The sequence below is a fragment of the Pezoporus wallicus genome, unplaced genomic scaffold (genome assembly GCF_028554395.1).
Source record: "Pezoporus wallicus isolate ANWC-B61680 ecotype Strahan unplaced genomic scaffold, APGP_CSIRO_Pwel_v1 contig_6822, whole genome shotgun sequence".
In the NCBI taxonomy this organism is placed as follows: domain Eukaryota; kingdom Metazoa; phylum Chordata; class Aves; order Psittaciformes; family Psittacidae; genus Pezoporus; species Pezoporus wallicus.
Genome location: NW_026640797.1, coordinates 20,023 through 41,477, shown reverse-complemented (window position 1 = coordinate 41,477; position 21,455 = coordinate 20,023). Strand labels below are relative to the sequence as shown.

Sequence of the window (21,455 nt, the reverse complement as noted above, 5' to 3'; positions counted from 1 at the left end):
TGGCCACAATCACAGAATCACAGTTAAGTTTAAGATAGAAGAAGCAAAATACAAATTTATGAAATTAGAATTCAAAGAGATTAAAAGACCTCACCTGATCCAACATAGGAGATTTCATTTCGTGGTGCTTGAGATGTTTTGGTGATAAAAGCAGAAGCTATTCACACCCAAAAAGCTGAGTGTTATAGAACAGTAATTTGTCTTTCAGATCTTCCAAAGAAATATATATGATCTTGCTTCTAAATTGTGAAGACTCCTGCTTTATATATCCATGTGATTTCTTAGTAACAGAAATTGCTTCTTGTTCTTTAGTAGGAAATTCATGTGTCACAGGCTTAAGTACAGAAATTACAGGCTCAACTTAGCTACAGGTGTGTGTTACCCAGAAAGTAAAGTTAGCTTCAAGCAAAACAGAATCACGGGATGCTTGAGATTGAAAGGGAAATCTGGAGATCACCTGTCCTACCCCCTTGCAAAAAGCAAGTTACCTGGAGCAAGTTGCTGGGAACTGTACCCAGTCAGGTTTTGGATATCTTCAAGAATGGAGACCTCACAACCTCTGTGGGCATCCTGTTCCTGTCTGTGAATGCACTTACAGTAAAAAATGGTTTTCTTTTAATGGAATTTGCTGTGGTTTAGTTTGTTCTTATTGCTTCTTGTGCTGTCACTCTGCATCACAGTCTGGCTTTGTCATCTTTACTGTACCCCACCTCCCACATAAGATGTTCATACACACTGATGAGTTGAGCCATGAGCATGGCTTCTGTCAGCCTCCCCTCATGTAACAGATTCTCCAAACCCTTAACCATATGTGTGACCCTTTGCTGGACTCACTCCAGTATGTCTTTTTCTGTCTTGTACTGGGAGGCCCAAAACTGGAGCCAGCATTATACGTGAGTCTCACCAGCACTGAGTAAAGGAGAAGGATCACCTCCCTCAACCTGCTGGCAACACTGCTAATGCAGCTCAGGATGCTGTTGGCCACCTATGTAGCAGGGACATACTTCTGACTCATGCTCAGCTTGGTATTCCCCAGGAAACACAGGTCATTCTTAATGCCAAGCTGTTTTGCATCTGCTTGGCTTCCAAGTCTGTCCTAGTGCATGGGATGATTTTATTCCAGGTGCAGGTGTATTGATGAGGTTCTTGACATCCCCTTTGGACTGCATAACAATGTCCCTGTGGAGAGCAGCACAACCTTCTGGTGTACCTGCTGTTCCTCCCAGTGTCACCTGCAAACTTGCTGAAGGTCCCATTCTCCAGATCATTAATGAAGGTGTTAAACATTGGCCCTAGTGTCCAGGGACATATCCCTGGTGACTGACCTCAGGCTGAACTCTCTGCTGCTGATAGCAAGTTTTTCAGCTTGGCGGTTCAGTTGATTTTCGGTCCAGCTCACTGTCCTTTCATCTACCCTGTTCTTCATGAGTTTGTCAAAAGCTTTATTAGAGTCAAGATACATGACATCCACTGTTTTCCCCATCCCCATATCCCGAAGTTAGTCATCTCATTGTAGGAGGCCATCGGGACTTCCCCTTCATAAATCCATGCCAACTTGTTTCCAGGCACCTTGTTCTTCGTATCTCAACATATTCTAAGAGTGCCAGGTTCTTTGAAGGGGAAGTGGACTTTTTAAGGTAATGCCAGGAAGAATGTTTTTGAAGTGAGAACCTTAGAAGTGTTCTTCTGTTCCAGTTTGTGATTTTCTGGTTTGAAGGATATTTCACTTTAGTGTCATATTGCTGTTAGAAATGTTTCTATGTTTGAGTTCATAATAGAATAGTAGGACAACACACGAGAACATTTAAGTTTTTATTTGCCAGAGATAACATTGCCAATACTGTTTTCTACCCTGCAGGTCAGCAAACACTCATCATGATGACAAGGGAATTTGAACCAATTACTGAGAAGCAGCTCCACCAAGATGAGTTTGGGGAAGGTGAGAGGTGCACTGAAATGAAGTTCAAACTGATGTCACTGGTGTGTGGTGAGCATGTAGAAAGTAACGAGCTGAGCACTTACTGGGCCCAAGGAGGCGTTTTAGACTACTGCTGGTGGGCAACTGAAAGGGAGCACCAGTATTTTACTTGATGTCATACATTCAAGTGAATTCTATGTACTAGAGGACTTTCTGGGCTATGTGCATTTCCTGCAGATTTTTAGAATGAAACCTGGATGGAAGGTGTGAGTGGCTTGGAGCTGTGGTTGCGTTTACCATACCGTACAGAGTACTGCTGTAAAATCTTCCACTAAAATGATTATTCCTTTTTCAGGAAAGCTTGTAGCTCTTGGATGGGGTAAAAAGGAGACGCAATTCCATGGATCAGAGGGAAAACAGGCAGCACATCGCAAACAGGTGGTATTATACTAGTTCTCTTACGTTAGGCCTATAGCTGTCTCTGGTAAACATGTATAAAGAGAGTTTCTGTTATTCCTGTGGTGCCAGTTTGCACTGCCTTTCTGGTCTTCATAGACTTCTGGTCTTCATAGAAGTCTTCATAGGCTTCTTCTGTTTCTGTTGTTACCTGAAATCTAGCATCTTTATCCTCCTAATTTAAGGCAGCACCTGGGTGTACTTAGGACTGTTCATACAGAGCTCAAAGAAAGAAGGTTTGCAAATGCTAGTACTTGCAGCAATAAAGCTGCCCTTAAATCAGCATGACAGGTTTTTTTTAATATATGCTCTATAGCAACATCCATATGACAAGACAAACAGCATGCAATTTGGCTGAGAGGAGCAGAAGTAGCAGTAGTTTGATATCCCAGAAGGCAACAGTATAACATTTTGTGCTACTGAGCATCAGCAGTCATATGAGGCACCTCTGTGTTCCTGCGTATTTTAGCTCTTTGGTCCTTTGTCTAGCACTTCCTTGTTTTAGTCTTGTTTTCTCTACCTTTTATTAGCTGAAAAAACATTCCACTGCTGGATTTTTCTTTCTTTGTTTAAGTTTGAAAATTGAAAACTCCAGCTGAAATTTGGCAGGCCAGAGTGCAGGCGTAAAATGTAGCCTCTTCTGTCTTTTACTGTTAGGAGGGACAGGACGAGGCTTGGCTGTATCTGGGAAAGTGTGCTTGATTTGGCAAAGTTAAACCTTTGAACAGCTGGGTCTTTATGTGTATTCTGTTGAGATTTTGTTTTTTCCCTGTATTGTTCTGAAAAGAGCCTGTTTGCCTCAGAGAACACTACTCATCCCAGCCTCTGTCTGCCATACAAACTGCTTGGATGGCATGCATTTCTCACCTTTCCCACTTTTCTCCTTCCAGGGGGTCATGACTCCAGGAATCAATCAAACCCTGATTTACCCTCATTTCCAGCTTATGCACAGCTGGTCTAAGGTAGAGGGGAAGGATAGGGTGTGGTCATGTGAATAGACAGCCATTTGCACTTGCAGGAGGAGCAGATTGAATTTACAGACAGTTTTAATAACTATTTTAATAACATCTGAGTAGCGAATTTTAACTTTGAAGCCTTAAGATTTTTAATGGTTTGATTTCATGCCAAGGCTGTTGAAAGAGCTGGCTTAGCAATGCAGCTTGTTTAGACAAAGACAGCAGTTGCCTCCCAAGCTTTGATGCAACTTTCTTTTGCGTGACTTCAGGAAGTATCATCTGCTTCAGCCTGGGATGATGGCAGACCTCGGGTGACGTGGAGAGGAGATGGGCAGTTTGTTGCAGTGAGTGCTGTGTGTCCAGAGACAGGTATGGGACCAGACTTCTTTGAAATACAAACATATAAGAGGATTCTAGAACTAGGTGGTGTTCATGGTCTCTGGGCCACATAAAGCAAGGGTGAATTGAGCTATTTACTCTTTTCTCTGTTTCTCTGGTGTTCTCAGAGGCATTTTATACGCATGATCTTTTGAACACTTTATTTGCAGTTTAGTTTTCAGTCCAGTGAGAAGCCAGAAGAGGTTGCTACTGAGTAGTTATTATCTGAATTACTTCTTTCACGGGTCTTAGATCACCACTCAAGCTCTTAAGCAATCTCTAGGCTCACAGTGCCAAGTGGATCGATCTGTTTGGGTTGCCATACCTACTGTCCATCATACTAGCAGTTTGGCCTTGCACATTTCTGTTTAAATGCTAGCAATACTTTTCCCTAGGTTTTACCCTACTGAGTACATTTCTTACATTACACTCTTACATTTCTTGTAGGACTGTAATTGATGTCCTCTATGATAACTACTACTACACAGTTTAAATGTATCACTCAGTATACTGAACTGCACCAGATTACACTGCTTTTCCACTAGTTCAGGTTTTTGCCTTCAGTAGTTTAGGTTAGGGAGGATCTTGCATTTTAGCAGGACTTTTAACATTTCTGTAGCGAAAATTGGAGAGGGAAATGGCTATGACTGAGCTACATCAGACCAAAATTCCTATTCAGTTCCTTTAGGGTCACTCGTTTACTATGGGAGAGCTGACTGAGACAAAATAAGTTCTTGTCCCTGAAGGTGTAAAGAGAAATCTCGTTTTTCTTCATGTGCATCAAAACTTGCCCTTCTACCCTCATAAAACTAGAAAAGTCTCTTCCCAATGATTTCTTCACCTCATTGCTCTCTCAACCTGTAGGTGCTCGGAAGGTCAGAGTGTGGAACAGAGAGCTTGTACTACAGTCAACAAGTGAACCTGTCTCAGGATTAGAACAAGCACTGTACTGGAAGTGAGTAGTAAAAGAATCTAGATGCTGGCAGCAGTGTTGCTTTTTATTCCCTGGTCACAGTCTTTAATCATAAATTTCATTTCTCCTGTCTATTTTCCAAAAATTTAAAGAAAGCTTCCTTTTGATCCAGCATGAGGAAGAGTAGTCCTTAAAACTTTGAAAAGTATAGTGCTTGGATTACTTGTGGGAAGAAGGGATAGACTGTCTGCACAGCTTCTATGTCAAGTGTTTTTGGGCCCAACTGTGTAAATAGCTCCCTTTGCCAATGCTGACATTCAGTTGCTTACCTGAGAATGTCATGAGCCTGGAAAAATGTCTCTGCTGGACCTATGACTTTATCTAAACAGTGCTGAGTGAAATACATCCTCTGCTGTCCTTTTCTTCATGTCTGGAGAAAATATGAGATGACTAGTGTTCAAAATGATATTAAAGTGATTATGTGAACAACCACTTTTCATGTGGCTCTTTTTTAAGGCCCTCTGGAAACCTGATAGCATCTACTCAAGAAAAACCCAACAGGCATGATGTGGTTTTCTTGGAGAAGAATGGACTTCTTCATGGGGAGTTCACCCTCCCATTCCAAAAGGGGCAGGTTAAGGTAAATGCTGTGTTTAGGCTACTTTGGTTAGAGTGTAATGGAGACAAGGATTAGGTCATTTCCAGATTCTAGGAGGAAGTTTTTAACTTAACAGTGCTAGTCCTATTTGAAAAAGAGACCTGAAAGAGAACAATGAAGAAGCCCGTGGAGAAAACGCACTGCCTCCTGCAGGCCTGTTTTACAGACACATGTACAGGGCGATCGTAGCCCGGGGCGCTCCTGGGCTCTGTATACTTTCTACTAGGCAAGTGCTTCAGAAATGCTGTTCAGGATGTCAGCTATTGCAGGAGTGAGGCAAAATACTCATCCAAAATAAGAGAAGTGAGAAGTTACTGCTATGGTGTTACTTCAGATTCTGCCTTTGGAGGCTGAGAGGTCTTTTGGCAGATGCTTCCTCAGTGCCAAGGAAAGCAGAGAGAATACTGTTGGCACATTTGTGGGTGTATCAGCTCTTCAGCTGTGTGGAACCACTGTGAATGGTTCTGCTTCAGGTTCTGCTCCAGCTCTTGGAAGCTTTGCAATATATGAGGGCTATGTTAACTATGTTAATTATTAGTATATATAGTTAGTGTGTGTGTATATATATATATAGTTAAGATAGATAACAGTGCACCATTACATAAGGAGCCACTTATGGTCTTGCAAAACAACTGGGAGCATACCCAGCCTACACCCTACAGAAACAACAATATTAGTAAGAGCTGTGTGTGTTTCTGCAGGTTAATGAGCTGCTTTGGAATGCAGATTCTACGATTCTAGCTATATGGCTGGAAGACTTGAAGGTGGACAACTCCAACCCAAGCAGTTATGGTGAGAGCACTGTGAGGGGCTCTGGCTTTTACACTTGTCTGTGTTGTTAGAGGTTGGTATTCCTCTACAAGTTAGGGAGACGCTGGGGAGGCTTACCTCCAGCTTTGAGACCCATATGCAGCACAGGAAGAACTGGTAATTTAGACTGAGCTCGAAGCATCTTTATTGCGCTTTATTAACGGAATTGTAAAGGTGTGAGCCCTTCATAAACCATGCATGCCTTCTCACAAGGGAAGCTCAAAGAATTCTAGCACTGGCTCTTTTGCAGGTAGTCTCTTGCTAAGTTTTCTTATGCTGCGTGTTTTATGGCACAACTCGTGGGTTGAACTACTATTTTTGTTGCACTTAACTCACCCCTTGAAGAGCAGTGGTGGTGGTGTGGGCTCGAGATGGGTCTCAAGTAGCAGTCTGTAGTAACCATTTGTTTTTATGTAGTTCAGCTGTGGACCACAGGGAACTACCACTGGTACCTGAAGCAAAGTCTACATTTTGGTAGCTTGGAGGAGAATCGGTTGGTGTCGCTGCTGTGGGACCGAGAAAACCTGTATAGACTGCATGTACTCTGCAAGGGTTGGCATTACCTCTTCTATGACTGGCACTGGACCATAGACCGTGGTATAGGGGAGAATAGCCAGGACATGGCAAATGTGGCTGTCATAGATGGAGGTGAGCAGTGGGACTGCTTGTTTGCTCTAAGGTCAAAAGAAGTGGCTTAGCCTTTTGGATGGGATTATGGTAGTTCTTCTGTTAGCTGCTGTTTCTACAAAGCTGTTAGTGAGGGTCATTTCACTAACATTGCTGAAAGCTTCAGAGGTGGTTCAATGGAATTAACTACAGCTCTGTTTCCAATAACATTGTTCCTACTTTCAATAAAAAACCTAAGAAGAGCCTCACTAACATTTGAGCTGGATTACATCTTGGCTTATTTTTTTCTCTTCCACAGATAAAGTGCTTGTCACAGCATTCCAGCATGCTGTGGTGCCTCCACCCATGTGTACCTATGAGCTCCAGCTCCAACAGGCAGTTAATCAAGTTGCATTTCACACAGATCCCAAACATAGTGGAGACATGGCTGTCCTGGATGCTGATAACAAGATCTCTGTGTACAGATATGGTGAGAGCATGTTGCGCTGTCTTATTAAAGGAAACCCTCTGTTCCTGAAAGCATCAGCTTGGAGGACTAGTAGGGTGATGGTCACTCAAACCTTCAGTCATAAGGAGCGAGATACATCTGGTTAATCTGTGGGTTCAAGCTCCATTCTTTAATCTCCAGTACTTTTGTGTGACACAGGACCATTTTGGTGGTACACTGGCTGCGTGAGAAGGAATCATTCAGCACTTAGCTATGTGCTTATGCTGGTAATATCTCCCTGCCTAGTTTTGGCTTGGGTAAAGTGCAGCAAGCAGTATTTTATGTAATCTGTGCTGATGGCTTGCTGCTGGTTGGCACTGGACATGTCTTGAAATGGCTACCCAGGGTCTGTCTGATGCATCTAGCACTTCCCAAAACAGTCCTATGTAAAATGTAATATTCAAGACATTTCCTGATGTCTCTTGAGTTTTGTAATGTGACATTCCGAGGTAACTGTGTTCCTCAGGGTAAGTGTTAATGAGGATTAGGTGATGGCTGTGCATGGAGGGATGCTGTTTTCTGACTTCTGTAGTTACCTGAAGCATCTTCTTTTTGATAAGAATGAAAATGGAAGGGGCTTTGTTTGCAGGATCTCTAAACTCTGCTTTGTTCTGTGTTTGCTAGGACAAAGCACAATGAGTGACCTCAGTGTCAGGTTTGGAGCTGTGGGTGGAAATGGATTTAAAGCAGCAGTAGAAACGCCATACCTGGATAAAACCCACAGGTAATACAGAACTCTAGTATAGCTGTAGTGGAGAGAAAAAGATAGAACCTGGCCATATGTTTTAGAGGTCTTAGCTCTGACCATTTGTCTCAAGATACTGAAGAGGTGGTCAGATAACATGGTTTCATTGTGCTGACACTGGCTGCAACTACTGCTAAGGATTGGGCAGCACAGTAGGCACTTTATCCTGAGAAGCGCTCTTGTCTGAGCTCTTGGTCTAGTGGGAGCAGTGACTGTCAGTGACAGCACTGAAGTAGCCTTTCCTGTACCTGATGCTCTTGGTATTGTGGGGTTCCCTGTGTCTCATCCTTCCATCTCCAGCCTAGCCTGTGTCAGGGTTCATGCGTTTGCTGACTGTGTTTGTGTACTGGAGCCTTCCTAGCCATCCTGTGTCTGAACAGCCATGCTGTGCCTAGAAAGACCTTCACTTCTGCAGTGAGGTGGCCTATGGAAATCAAATTCTATTTGCTTCCCAGTCTCTCTTATTTTGTGACAGAGTTGATGTGGGCAGCAACAACAATGAAGTGATGAATCCTCTGGGCCTCCGATTTCTCACCTGGCTGCCAGATGACAGCTTCCTGGTGGTTGGTCAGGGCCAGCATGCTGCTCAGTCTGTCCTTCACCATCTGACTGAAGTGCCTCACAAGACTGTAGCTGAACAGCAGCGCCTCAGTTTACGGTACTAGAGATCTGACAATTGTGGGTGAAGTCTGAGAGTACCTCTGAGCAGTGTCTAGAAGGAATTAAGCCTCTCAGTAGACATGGAGCCTGGAGGCTGTGGGTTGGGGAATTTGACTCTTCCTGCAAAAGAATCAAACAGCTCATGAAGCTGCCCCCTGTTTAGCACTTGTATGTAGTCCTAATGTCTACACCCAGCCTGACAGGAGGCTGTATGCTAGCATGCCTGTGTCTATACAGGATAGCTCTGTTCCTTGTATGAATTCCAGGCCCTTGGGGTGGGAGGAGGGACTGAATTCCTCCATTCTACCCTATGCTCACCGTTTTCAAGGTCAGGAAGGGGACTGGTAGCCCTTGTTACTCCTGTCTTCCTTCTCCTCACCTGCTGGGCTTTGTGGAGTCAGTTAAACTAAAACTAGATCACAAAAGGAAGCCACCCAGGGTTTCCCAAAGGGATCTTGTGAATTGCTTGCTGCAGAACTGGCACAGCAAAAACAGGCTGATTTGCATACAAACTGTGAAGCGGAACAAAGAAGTGTGGGCTCTGCAGAGTGCTTTAAGTATGCAGTGACTGCACAGTTAGGCAAATGCCTGTTGGCTGGAGTTGCTGGTGCTCTGTATTGCCAATGTTAGCTGATATAGGCATGACAAGACTGCAGAAAGTTGTTATCTGTCCATGCCGGAGGTGTGTATTCTTCAGTCAGGCCATAAAAAATTCACTATCTAGGTATCAAGTATATCTCCTGTGACTGATCTGTGTCTTTTGTGTCTTGCTCTAGGTTGTCTGTGCCTGTAGATGGAGAAGTGATCAGCCTGTGCTGCAGCCCAGCAACCAAAACTGTAGCTCTGCAGCTGGCTGATGGACAGATCCTGAAATACCTCTGGGGTGAGCTGGGCCCTATTAAACTACCTGGTCTGAGGTGTAGTTATTACATACTTCTCAAGAGGTTTAATGAGATGATTTGACTTTCAGGGACGTAGATGATTCTTGCTGACAGTCGGTCCTGCCTTTCATGCTCTGTTTGCTTCCAGAAATGGGCCAAAATTAGTGATTTGTGTCAGAAAGCAGTTAGTGTAGTTGAGAATAATAGTTCAGACTTTGATTGAGAGGAATGTGATTGGTTTAGTGATTTCAGAAGTGTTGACTGACTGCCACATCATTGGCACTTCTCTCTTGTTTCACAGAGGAAAAAGGTGCTAAGCTCCTAGAAGCTACCACCTTCTCTGCTGTGTCCTAGACACCTTTTGTGTGTCCTAGACACCTCCTCTCTGTCAGATAATGTAGCTTATTTCCAGCTCTGGTTTTCTTCAGATACATGCCATGTGATTGTAATGTTTGAATCTTCAGTTGCCTGGGAAACTCTGTGATCTTCTTTGCTCTTCAGAGGCTTCTGCTCCGGTCCTTGAGCCCTGGAGGACTAGCAGTGGCTATGCTGTTCAGTTCCCCTACCCTTGCATGCAGACGTCTATCACAAGGATCGGTGGTGAAGTAAGTAAGACTGTGAGCAGACTAAATCCCCTATTCAGTTTTCTTTATATCATATGTGCACCATGACCCTCTCCTAACAGCATTCTTTGTAAGACCCTATGCAGAGGTGAGGGCGTACCTTTCCTTGTCTTGTAGAGCATTTCTGATGTGTGGCATTTAATACCTGCAACACATCAGAATCTCAGAACACATAGAATCTGCATATTCTATGAATAAAATTAATAATGTCATTGAAGAGTGATAAATTTCAGATTTCCAATTTCCAGTAATCACTGCTCCACTGTTTTGGAAACAGCATTTTGTTCCGCCTTACCTGAATGTACACTACTAGCAAATATGGCTGCATTGAGTTACTGCATCTTTCCTTCTACTGGTCTTTCCTATTGTAGATGGTTTCTTGATAGTTACAGCAGCTTAAGGAACAGCTAGCTCTTTTCTGGCAGTTCGAGTTTCTGTTCTTCAGCATGCATCCAGGTGAATGCTGTATGGAGTTGCTTTGCTCTGAACTACTGCTTTTATTTTGGTATTTTGGAGCAAATGCTGCTGAATAAAAAACGTAAATTATCTGGTGTGGTTTCTGCTTCTATTTTATTACTGTGCAGTTTCTGTTACAGCGTAAAGGAAGCTGGGTTTCCAGCAAGAAGTGTTTAAAGACACTTAAGTAAGTGCTCCTGAAATAGAGCCTGCATAACTTCTTGTCCAGCTACTCCAAGTAATTCACATGGGGTACTTGGTATCTAACTGTAGGGCACTTCAGTGCTTGTCAGTGTTGTGAAACCCTGGAGGTTGTGAAACATAGCTTATATTTGTCATCTTTTTTTATTTACAGGAAGTGATCTTGGGCCTCACAGATCGATGCCGGTTTATTGTTAATGATACTGAGGTACCAAAGTGTTTGCTTCTCATTGTATCCCCTTTTCCTCTGCCAAATGCAGCTTTCCTGTTCCACTCCATACAGTGATAAACTTCATCATGTTTCTACAGGTGGCTTCCAACATCACATCATTTGCAACATACAATGAGTTTTTGTTGGTGACCACAAACTCCCACACCTGTCAGTGCTTCTGCTTGAAGAACATGCCACTGAAAGGTAAATGCCAGGTGTGGCTGCCTGCTGCTGGCAGCTCATGGCCATTGTCTGGGAACCACAGGAAGTCCCTGTTTTTCACATCCAGACCTGCTACCTGCTGTATTTGGGTCACTCAGAACAACTGCTTAAGAGAAGGAAGAAGAAAGCTGCTTTCAGGAATCTACTACAGAGCAAGGAGCACAGGGAACTAACTTTGTATGTCATATGTCCTTCCCAGAGAGCAGGATTTGTCCTGTAGTTGTTAGCCCTTCACCGTTTTCAACAGCTTAGCCCTGCATTCTTTCCCTCCACTCCAAGTCCAGGAAAAAAAAGGGCTGTGCAGTATTGCAGGTGTGTGGTAGAGAAAGGATCCCAGTAGAAAGAGTTTCTGGTGGCATCTGGCTGTAATAGGTATGAGGACCCTGAGAAAGGCAGGGTGACAACTTACTGGGCCTATACATCTTTCAGTGCACTTTCATCTGTTGAGCTTTGTGATCCTGTTGTATAGAGGACATAATGTCCTGTATGACAAAGTAGGGTATAGAGAATGTATCTCCTGTATGTCCTCTGTATTCTACTTTGTGTACCGCAGAGCTGAACTAAGGACAAAGAGGTTGTCTTCCTCTCTGGAACCGTTGAAGATCACTGGCATATTATTGACTCAGTGTGTCCAGTATGACCTTGCTGGGCCACATAGGAAAGCCTGACTGGGGCACTATGCTGCAGTGTGCCATGTATGCTGATAAATATGCTGTCTTCAGCCCTTCAGGCTGGCCTGAGCAGTGCTGCGGCACGCAACAGTGAGACCCTGCGCAAGGTGGAGCGAGGTTCCCGTATCATCACCGTTGTGCCCCAGGACACAAAGGTTGTGCTCCAGGTCAGTGCTCTGCCCACGTCTGCTGTCAGGGACCCTAGTGAGGCTCTCAGTGGGCAACTGGCCAACCTGCAAACAATGTGTAGTGCTACAGAACTGCTACCCTATATTGCTACAGCACAGCACCTCACAAATCTCCAGCTGTGGAGGGATTTGGGGCATGCCTGTGGGAGTTAGGTTCAGCACAGGCAGCTGGGAATAAGTGGGAAGATCTGTTCAAATTCCTAATGGCTGAGGTAGCATAATGTTACATATTGTGGCACTCACAATGCATACCTCATGGTGAATCTCAGACACACCTCTTAGTACTTGCTGTGTTTGCTAGCAGCCCTCTATTAGTCTTGGCACTAAGTTTTTCTGAAGTGCAGAGCTCACTCTTCAGAACCAACAAAGATGCAAGAATGGAGAAGGATGGCATTTGAAAAACATGGCTGGAGGTGTGCAGCCCAACTTCCTGAAAGCAGGTCTAACCTAAAAGCTTGATCAGGTTGCTCTGGTTCTTGCCTGATAGAGTGGAGTCCAGGCTCCTGAGAAAGGACTGTTTCTGAGCTGAGAGAATTTTCAGGTATTTTTCCACACTCATTGAAATTGCATGTTTTTTTAAGTGAACAGGTCCATGCATCTGGAAGTGTCAGACAGGCCTAGAAGATTGACTAGTCCTCCTTTGCCTTCAGTGTAATGCTACACGTTATTAATTGCATGGATTTTGTCTTGTAGATGCCAAGAGGAAATCTGGAGACTGTTCACCACCGAGCTCTGGTTCTTGCACAGATTCGGAAGTGGTTAGACAGGTAAATGGCACTGGTGTAGTATGGTCTTCCTTCCCCCGGTATGAGCTGTTAGAGGCTGGCTGGCCTGGTTGTGTTGTGCTGGAGAAGGGAGGGAGGCTAAATTCAAAGAAATTGGCTGTCAATGAGAATGAAACTTTCTGACACTACCAGCTGGAAATGCAGCTTTCAGCAGCCCCAAGTGCCTCTCACTTCACCACTGGGCTTATAAGTGTACTGAGTCTGTGTGGATAGCAGAAATCTTCATCTGCTCCATTATCCAGATACTTCAGTCACTACATGACAGAGCTTGCTGGTTTTCATATTTTGTTTAATTGATTTACACTGAAGCTTTTCTGAAACAGAAGTAGGTCCATTAGATGAAAATGTTTGCTGTTTTAAGAGAGGAAATAAATAATGTAAAACCTGCACTGCTTCCTGGTGTGCTGGTCTGTCCCACTGCAGAGGCTGGCAATGAACAGGATTGACCTTGCACATTTTTTTTTTTTCTGGAAGGCAATCTTTATGGGTTATTGCCTAGGCTGTTCCTTCCCCAGGGGATCAGTGCTTACCACCAGTCAGTTGCCTTTATTTGCAGATATTGCACCTATCCACTGTCTTAATTATCCTTCTTGACTCATTCCCCCAGGCTTATGTTCAGGGAAGCTTTTCAGAGTATGAGAAAGCTGCGAATCAACCTCAATCTTCTCTATGACCACAATCCCAAGGCATGTATACCCCGTTCTGTTGTTTTCAATATCTGTCTAGCCTGGAATCCATTGATACTGAAGAGTGGGCTCAAACAAGTAGGTGGTGCTGTCATTTCTGCTTTCAGAAGAAATGGCTGCTCTGCACTGCTGCATCCTCATGCAGGCAGATCAGATTTAGTATTTCCTTGTACATTCAGAGAAGGTCTTAATGTACTTTTTCAAAATAACAGTAGTAACATTCTTGTTTGTTTCAGGTATTTCTGGAAAATGCGGAAAACTTCGTCAGGCAGATTGATACTGTGAACTACATCAACTTGTTTTTCACAGAGCTGAAGTGAGTATAATTCTCTCAAATGGAAGCATGCATATAATCAGTGGCAGTATATCATTTTGTCAAAATGCTGGCAGCTCTTCAGTGTGGGTGTAAGGAGTCAGCCAGAAACATAGAATGTTGGGTCATAAAGACTCAAGCAAGCTCAGTAGTTTCAGGGACAGTGAGTGTGTCTTTTGGGGAATTCCAGCTTGCAAACAGCCAGTAGATATTTCCAGCAAAGAATTAGTACATCATCTGACAGTTTTGACTTGTCTTCTGATTATAACTGTACTGGGATAAATGTGAACATAAAAAAGTTTTGTTGCCTCATAAACAGGAGCAAGACAGTACTGCTTATCTGAAGTCTGAGGCCAAGATACTTGCTTAGATTCCCAAATTAGGTCCCCTGACTTCTTTCTCCAAGGTTGAGTGGCAAGAGGCAATAGCACATTGATCATTTCAGGACTTTTCAAGCTTGCTGAAGTAAATAAATTTTAGGAGCTGGAACTATCACTTAGCTATTTTGCTGTATTTTAAATTTTGACCTGACCTTAAGTCGTTGTTGAGAAATAAAAGCAAATGTTTTAATTTTCAGAAGTGCTCAGGATGTCCCCAGTGGGTTTTGTAGAGACAGCTGCATCTTGAAGATCTTGCTTTCTGTTTTTTGTCCAACTAACGTAGTTGTTCTGACCAGTTTGTTTTTTTGTTTTTCTTTCTTTTTGGTTGTTTTTTCTCAATGCCTGTCTTGGCTGAGAATCACTTGGGATGGCTGACAGATGCTGTAGAGTTTTCTGGTAGTGTGGCAGGTTGTGTGTCAGTACTGAATGACATATGATCTGTTTTGTTGTGTAGTTATTTTCTGCATACATTTGTGTTTCTTAATGTTACTGCCTTTGTGCTGGGGTAAGTGATGGACCGTGCTGGTATTCATGTTAATCTGCTTTTATTTAGAGAAGAAGATTTCACAAAGACTATGTACCCGTCTCTGAATGGTAGCAGTAAGGCTCAATCACACCAGCATCCTGATCAGAAAAAAGTAAACCTTATATGTGATGTGATGAGAGTTGCCATGGAAAACATTGACCCTCAGAAGTGAGTATATTCTTATTGTACATAAAGGAACCATTAGAGAGATTTCTCTTTGGAAACTTTCGGAAAACAAAGCATCACCTTAGCTGGGAAAGCTATTTTGAAATAATATGTGTGAAATACATGAAAGTGGAAATAGCCTTCTAGAAAGCTTTCCTTTTATAAAAGAAAGACCATTTTAATGCCTAATTTGATTTGGAAGACTGTGTCCGGCTATCCGAGCTTTTGGAGAGAGGTGTTCTCCATTATGCTGGCTGGCATGGTAAGGAAGTTCATTCTACTCGAAACACCACCAGTCTTGTGACAGGTTTGGGGGGACATGCTGAGTAGAAAAACCATTCTTGTATATACAGTTCTCTTGCCATTTTTCCTGCCTTCCTTTAAAAATATTGAAAAACCTGAGTAGTATTGCTGTGGGTTTGGTTTTGTTTGTGTTTTTTTTAATAAAATGCAGACCAGGACTTGCATAAACTGTCCTAAAATAAGAATAAGCAGTGCTTCTGCATTCTCTTTTTTTATGTTTACTGCTTCTGTTTCCTTCAGATACTGCCTATCAATACTGACAGCACACATAAAGAAAAGTCCTCCAGAACTGGAAATTGCTCTCCAGAAAGTTCATGATCTTCGAGGTGTTGTATCAGGAACTCAAAAGTTTTGAAAGTGGGTGGTTTGCAGGAGCTTTCATTGTTAGCATTGTTCACACTGAGAATTATTTTAAGGAGGGTGTTCATGGAATTAGCCAAAAAACAGAAACTTACTTGAAGCTAGCTGTGTGTTAATGGAGAAGCAGCATATACACTGATGGTCATGCCCTCAGAGCTCATCCTTTTACCCAAGTATGTCAGCAGACAGTTGTTTCCTCTTTCCCGTCAGAACTCTAGTTCTCTCAGCATGGAAAAGGAGGTTCCCATTCTGGGTTCTGCTGTCTCAAGCTGGCATATTTTGCTTTTATTCTGTGCTGACACTTCTGACTTGTCACTGCTGAACACTTAACAAGTCACTGTGCTTGGGCTAGTCCTTGAAGTTTCCCAGGAAAGGCAAAGTAACCCCTCCTGCAAGGCAGAAAGAGCTGTTGGTTTGATGGTCCCTATCTGGTGTCAAGAATGTGCTTGACTGTGCGTCCACACCCTCAGAGTGGGGTTCTGCTGCTGATGGTGCTTTTTTATCTTGTTACAGAAAATAATACTCCAGATGTCAAAGCCGTGAGTGCAGAAGAAGCACTGAAGTACCTACTTTTCCTTGTTGATGTGAATGAATTGTATGATTATTCACTGGGGACATACGACTTTGATTTAGTCATCATGGTGGCAGAAAAGTCTCAAAAGGTCTTCTTACGGTTCCAGCCAAGGAACCATTTTTCTGCTTTCCTAAAAGTTCTTTATAATCTCTGGATTAACCCATGTGTTTTGATGGTCATAGCTCTTCACCCAGGCAAGGTTCCATTTGCTCAGAAGTCCTGTGTGTGCATGGGATGATGCTGTGAAGGTGATATGTCTCTGCTGTCCCTTAATATATCCTGAGCACAGCTTTGGAAAGCTGCTTTTGTTCAAGGTGAAATAGGACTCTTCTAGACCAGCACAGCAATATAGCTTAGAAGAAGGGAGCAGCTGTGGTCTGAAGTATTGTGACTGCATACCTTACATTCCCAGTTCTGTACTCTTCATTCTTTCTTATTTGGTGGTGGCCATTATAATAATGTTTTATCTTCCAGCAGGTATAATTTCAAATCTCTGCATGGAAATACCCATCAGAATCTTCGGAGTTTCTTAGCGTTATAGCAGAGCCTACTGTCAAGTCAGTTAGAACACTCTATTCATGATAATGGATTCCCTGTAGTGAGGGAAATTGGTAAGTTTTACAGCTGCAAATTTATACATAATGATAGCTGAAATCCTTTTGGGAACCTGGTAATTTAAGTTAGTCATTCTTGGCAAGAGTACATACGCTGAACTGATGCTTTGAGATGGCCTTTTTAGTGTACTATACGATTTCAAATACGGGACTCTGTTGGTGACGATGCGGGCAAATAAGGATCTTGCGAGACTAGTTCAACTGCAGTTTTCATTATTCTTTGCAGGACCCAAAAGAGTACTTGCCCTTCTTAAATACCCTCCGGAAGATGGAAACAAATTATCAGCGATATACAATAGACAAATACTTAAAGAGATACACAAAAGCTCTTGAGCATCTCAGCAAATGTGGTAGGTGTTCTACATATGCACTATCTCTAAGGAGAAATTCTGCAGTGGAACATTTCCATTTTGAAGAGTCTTTTGGGGGAAATAGCAGAAGAAAGAGGAAGGTCGTACAAGGTCATCTTCCCTTCTCTTAGCGCATGGTTAACTTCTGCTGCCTGTTTATGTAGTATGCGATGGTGCAGGGAGAGAGGAGTGAGAAAGTTTACTGCTTTGTGATCATGAAGCACAAGTCTTGTTTGCTCCTGTTGTAGGTGACTTATCTCCAGTTAATATCGCTGGCAGAAGTGGAGCAAACCTCAAGGAAGTGAACACCTTTATTTTACAATAGTAGAATAGGTTCTTTTGTGCTCTTCCAAACACCTCTAGATGCTTCTTGATGCAATGAACTCGGGCTGGCTGGAAGCCATGAGAATTGTGTGCTTTCTCTTTTATTGCTATGAAAAATAAATATTTTCTTCAGGTCCTGAACACTTCTCTGAATTTTTGAATTTGGTGAAGGATCAGAATCAGTATTGTGAAGCCTTGAAGCTGTACCCCCCTAGCACTCAGGAGTACAAGGTGTGTAAGCATGTTACGCTGCAGTGTGCAAGCTTTTTACTCTCTCACACGTGTGTTTGCCTGTCTTCAGCACCTTGAGTGAGGGCAGGGATGAGGCAGCAGCTGCTTTGTGTTCAGGTTTTCCTCTGAGATGATAGCAGGAATTACGCTCAGCGCGGACCCTGTGAGGTCTGGTTATTGAAGGAATGTCTGTTACCTCTGTGATCCAGTGACCAGGAGAGCACCTAGGTGTCTGGTTTCTGCTGCACATCTTAGGGTGTGCTGAAGAATTTGTGTAACCGCAGACTTTTCTTCTTGCATTGACCCTTGTGAGACCCACTTTCTGTCTGGCGCTTGTAGATTGTCTGGACACACTTTGTTATCCTTAAAGTATTCTGAAGAGTGATTGAGAGCTTGTAGTGTGTCCTGTATTGGTTTCTGTGCATTACTGTAGCTTGCCCAAGGCTGAGGTAAAATGTAAATGAATGCATTTAATATAATTTAATTCAGGTATTGTGAATACACAACACACAAGCCTTTGTAAAAGAAGTAGAGGAAGAAGTAAGAGGGGAAGTACAGAAACTCTTTGTCTATTTGCAGCATGGTGAAAGCAGAAGGGACTTTCCTCATAAGGGAGGTCTGTTCCTGACTCTGACCTGTTGGGAGTCCTACTTTATTCCTTTTGTATTTTTCCAGTCAAATCCACCCACCCGTTCTTGATGGAGACTGTGCGGTTTGAATAGCATAGTGAAGCTCAGGATATTAATACACAGCAGCCTGTGCCTATAGAGTTGCAGGGCTTGCATCCTCCCTTGTGCCATTGTTTGACTCCTGGAGTAAGCTGGTTCAGAGAGACATTCTAACAAAGACCATTCACATGAATGGGGAAGAAGGGGCTGATTTCCTGCAGTATGTAGTTTACCCAGCTTTTGGCTTGAAGAGTTAGATACCTCTCCATGCCTCTTGCTTTAGCTCTGTGAAATGTCTCAATGTGCTAATCATCAGCCCTTGGCTTCATACGAAGTTTGAAATGGGTAGGAACATTGTGCCGGGATGTTCCTTGAGAGAAGGGGGAAATAAGCAATTTTTGGTGGACACTTAATTTATACTAATGGAGAACTGCTGACTCCACAGCTGATTTCACATTTCTCTTTTGTCCCTTTCTTGCAGGATATCAGTGATGCGTATGGGGAGTACTTGGTTCAGAAGCAGCTATATGAACAGGCTGCACTGATATTTGCTCGTGCTGGAATCTTTGCAAAAGCACTTGATGCTTTTCAGGACAGTGGCAGCTGGCAGCAAGCCCTGTGCATGGCAACACGGCTTGGTTACACAAAGGATATGCTGTCCAGCCTGGCACGGAGCATGGCAGGTAGGCCTTGAGGAGATGTAAGTGTGCAGAGCAAAACTGGCTGCTGTTATTTTTGGTTCCGTTTGATTTTTCCTAAAATTTAATGAAAACCTTGGTCTGCAGCAGCTTTTTTCTTTAGGGGAGAATGAAAATCCTACATTTCCCAAGGCTTTGTGTCATTGCATATCACCTTTGTTACTCAAAAGAGCAAAAAGAAGTTGGAGCTGAGTTGGTAGGCACCCAGGAGTTGCCAAGCTAAGCTGTGGTCTTCTTGGCTGCCCCATGCCAACTGCTTCTTGCACTTTTCCCGTGTAGCCAGTTCCTGAGCTGCTATTCCACATTGCCTCCTTGGTTAACCTCAGAAAGGGGGCAAAGTGCTCCCTGCAGATAGCAAGAACAAAATACACTGGAGCTCTTAGGAGAGATTTACATCCTGATGCCCTCCACTTCACTGTTTCTGTCTCAGACTGAGAGGAAAACTGTCTCCAGCTGGCCTTGAGGGACATGCACCAGCAATTTCACCAGCAGCTGACTGATTATGTTCAAGTTAATGAATTCTTGACATCAGGCAGCCATTCTTTTCCCTAGCAGATTAAGTGTGTGAGCAGGTAGAAAGTGCCTCGCTGAGTGGGATTTTCCTCTGCTTTGTAGTTTTGTGGCACAAAGTACAGCTGCTTCTGAAATGCTGAACTCAGTCTTTTCTTGTAGGAAAACTGGTTGAACAGAGAAAACATGCAGAGGCTGCCATACTCCTCGAGCAGTACACTGAGGTAATAATCACGCTCCTGTCTGTGTCCAGTAATACCCTCTGTGTTTTCTCTGTTTTTCTGGGCCACACATGACTCCATGCATGGTGACAGCAAAATCATCTGTGCCGTGAGCTGTTTTGAGGAGGTCAGAGCAGCCCCAGGTGCTGCAGTAAGTAGAGTGGTCCTGGATGCAATGTCCCTGAGTTTCTCCTTCATAAAGCTTTGGTATGAAAAGGTTTTGTCTTAGAAAGCTGAAGCATGAGGGCTGGAGTAATGAACACAGAGTTCCAGAGGGATTTCCCATGGTTTTAGGAGAAGTAACTTTGTTTTTTGGGTTTGGGGGTTTTGGTTGGTTGGGGTTTTTCCTCATGTTACCACTTGAGAGTACCTGACACAGTAGTGAGTACTGTTTTCCTGTCCTAACAATGATACTGCTGTGTAGGAATGTGCATTTGAGTAGGTGCTACCTGAACGTGTATTAGCATCAGTAGCAGTACATGGTTCCTTTATCCTTCTAGGACTATGAGGAGGCTCTTCTCCTGCTCTTAGAAGGGGCTCTCTGGGAAGAGGCTTTAAGACTGGTAAGGCCTTTCAGAGCACAAGAACCAGAGTGAAAATATTTCTTCAGAATGCAAGAACAGAGGGGTGGGGTCTGGGTTAGATCCTTAAGTAATACCTTGTTTCCTTTCCCTGATCTAGATTCACAAGTATGGCAGACTGGATATCTTGGAGACCAACTTCAAACCTGCTATTCTGGAAGGTGAATCTGTGCAAGAACCTGAGACTTGTCTGTGCTACAGAGGCTGAAGAAGGTCTTTACTGGGTCTGTGGGAAGTCACAGCACTCCAGTACTGAAAGCCGTACGGAAGGATGCTTTGATTCTGCTTGGCACTGCCCACTTAGCTGCATTTGGCTCTCCGCAATGCAGCTTGAAACCGAGCAGTGTCGTGTCCTCTTTTCAGCTTAGTCAAGCTCCTTCTAAGCTTTTCAAGACCTCACAGTCACAAACTGCAAAGGCGTCATGGTCTGCATGCCCATAAACAAGCAGGATAGTCCTTACTCCAGAGCACATGTAGCACTAGAGCCATGAACTGAAAAAAAGGGCCAGCAGTCCTATAAACTTTTACGAGTATTGTTTAAAAGATTTCCTCTGATTCAAACCTAATTGACATAAAGAGTTTTAGATGTAGATCTTTCAGCTCTCCTTATATCAGAAACACATTTTTATTCTAGAAAATGCTTGTCTGTCAGACTAATTCACTCTGCATCTAGGTGCATCTTGTTTGGTGGGCTCCTATATTACAACCTTTGAATTTCCTTCCCCTTCAGTCGTTTTGTGTGCTTTGCACCTGACTTCCGAGCTTGCCAAAGGACTATGCTCCTTCAAACTTCTTGTGTAAAAAATAACATTTTTCTGGTTTTCTTGCACACATGTTCATGTTCTGATTTTCTTACTGAGCAGCTCAGAAGAGTCAGCTGATCTTCCTATATTCTCAGAAGACAGCATTTCTTCGCCATAAGAGTCGCCTGCAGGTGGTCCGAGAGCTGAAGGAGAAAACCTGTGAGAGCCTGCAGGGTAGGTATTGAAATGCATACCACTTTCTCCTGCAGAAGTAACTGTGATCATCTTTTCCATTTGCCCTGGTGGAGCTGTACTCTCTTGTACCTGTGTTGGTATCTACAGTAGTAGAATAGCATTCTCCT

At 43.3% G+C, this 21,455-nt stretch overlaps 2 protein-coding genes across 4 annotated transcripts in view; one reads left to right on the top strand and one right to left on the bottom strand.

The window, feature by feature from the left end:
* LOC130605329 (actin-like protein 7A) overlaps window positions 1-21,455 on the bottom strand; it is a 159,893-nt gene that overhangs the window by 129,868 nt on the left and 8,570 nt on the right. The gene's annotated exons all lie outside the window — the stretch shown is intronic.
* Window positions 1-21,455, top strand: part of ELP1 (elongator acetyltransferase complex subunit 1) — a 28,642-nt gene that overhangs the window by 2,555 nt on the left and 4,632 nt on the right. Inside the window, exons 4-31 of one of the 3 annotated variants that reach the window (XM_057420732.1) lie at window positions 1,859-1,939; window positions 2,274-2,359; window positions 3,600-3,699; window positions 4,573-4,663; window positions 5,138-5,261; window positions 5,981-6,071; window positions 6,507-6,737; window positions 7,015-7,185; window positions 7,828-7,927; window positions 8,424-8,606; window positions 9,385-9,491; window positions 9,991-10,094; window positions 10,924-10,977; window positions 11,079-11,184; window positions 11,925-12,040; window positions 12,755-12,828; window positions 13,454-13,532; window positions 13,769-13,848; window positions 14,779-14,919; window positions 15,460-15,545; window positions 16,093-16,241; window positions 16,994-17,117; window positions 17,575-17,672; window positions 18,822-19,023; window positions 19,711-19,772; window positions 20,270-20,332; window positions 20,451-20,511; window positions 21,214-21,327. In XM_057420732.1, coding sequence (XP_057276715.1) covers window positions 1,859-1,939; window positions 2,274-2,359; window positions 3,600-3,699; window positions 4,573-4,663; window positions 5,138-5,261; window positions 5,981-6,071; window positions 6,507-6,737; window positions 7,015-7,185; window positions 7,828-7,927; window positions 8,424-8,606; window positions 9,385-9,491; window positions 9,991-10,094; window positions 10,924-10,977; window positions 11,079-11,184; window positions 11,925-12,040; window positions 12,755-12,828; window positions 13,454-13,532; window positions 13,769-13,848; window positions 14,779-14,919; window positions 15,460-15,545; window positions 16,093-16,241; window positions 16,994-17,117; window positions 17,575-17,672; window positions 18,822-19,023; window positions 19,711-19,772; window positions 20,270-20,332; window positions 20,451-20,511; window positions 21,214-21,327 — 3,078 coding nt within the window. The remainder of the gene's footprint in view (window positions 1-1,858; window positions 1,940-2,273; window positions 2,360-3,599; window positions 3,700-4,572; window positions 4,664-5,137; window positions 5,262-5,980; window positions 6,072-6,506; window positions 6,738-7,014; window positions 7,186-7,827; window positions 7,928-8,423; window positions 8,607-9,384; window positions 9,492-9,990; window positions 10,095-10,923; window positions 10,978-11,078; window positions 11,185-11,924; window positions 12,041-12,754; window positions 12,829-13,453; window positions 13,533-13,768; window positions 13,849-14,778; window positions 14,920-15,459; window positions 15,546-16,092; window positions 16,242-16,993; window positions 17,118-17,574; window positions 17,673-18,821; window positions 19,024-19,710; window positions 19,773-20,269; window positions 20,333-20,450; window positions 20,512-21,213; window positions 21,328-21,455) is intronic. The other 2 variants (XM_057420730.1, XM_057420731.1) reach the window with 2 other exon arrangements.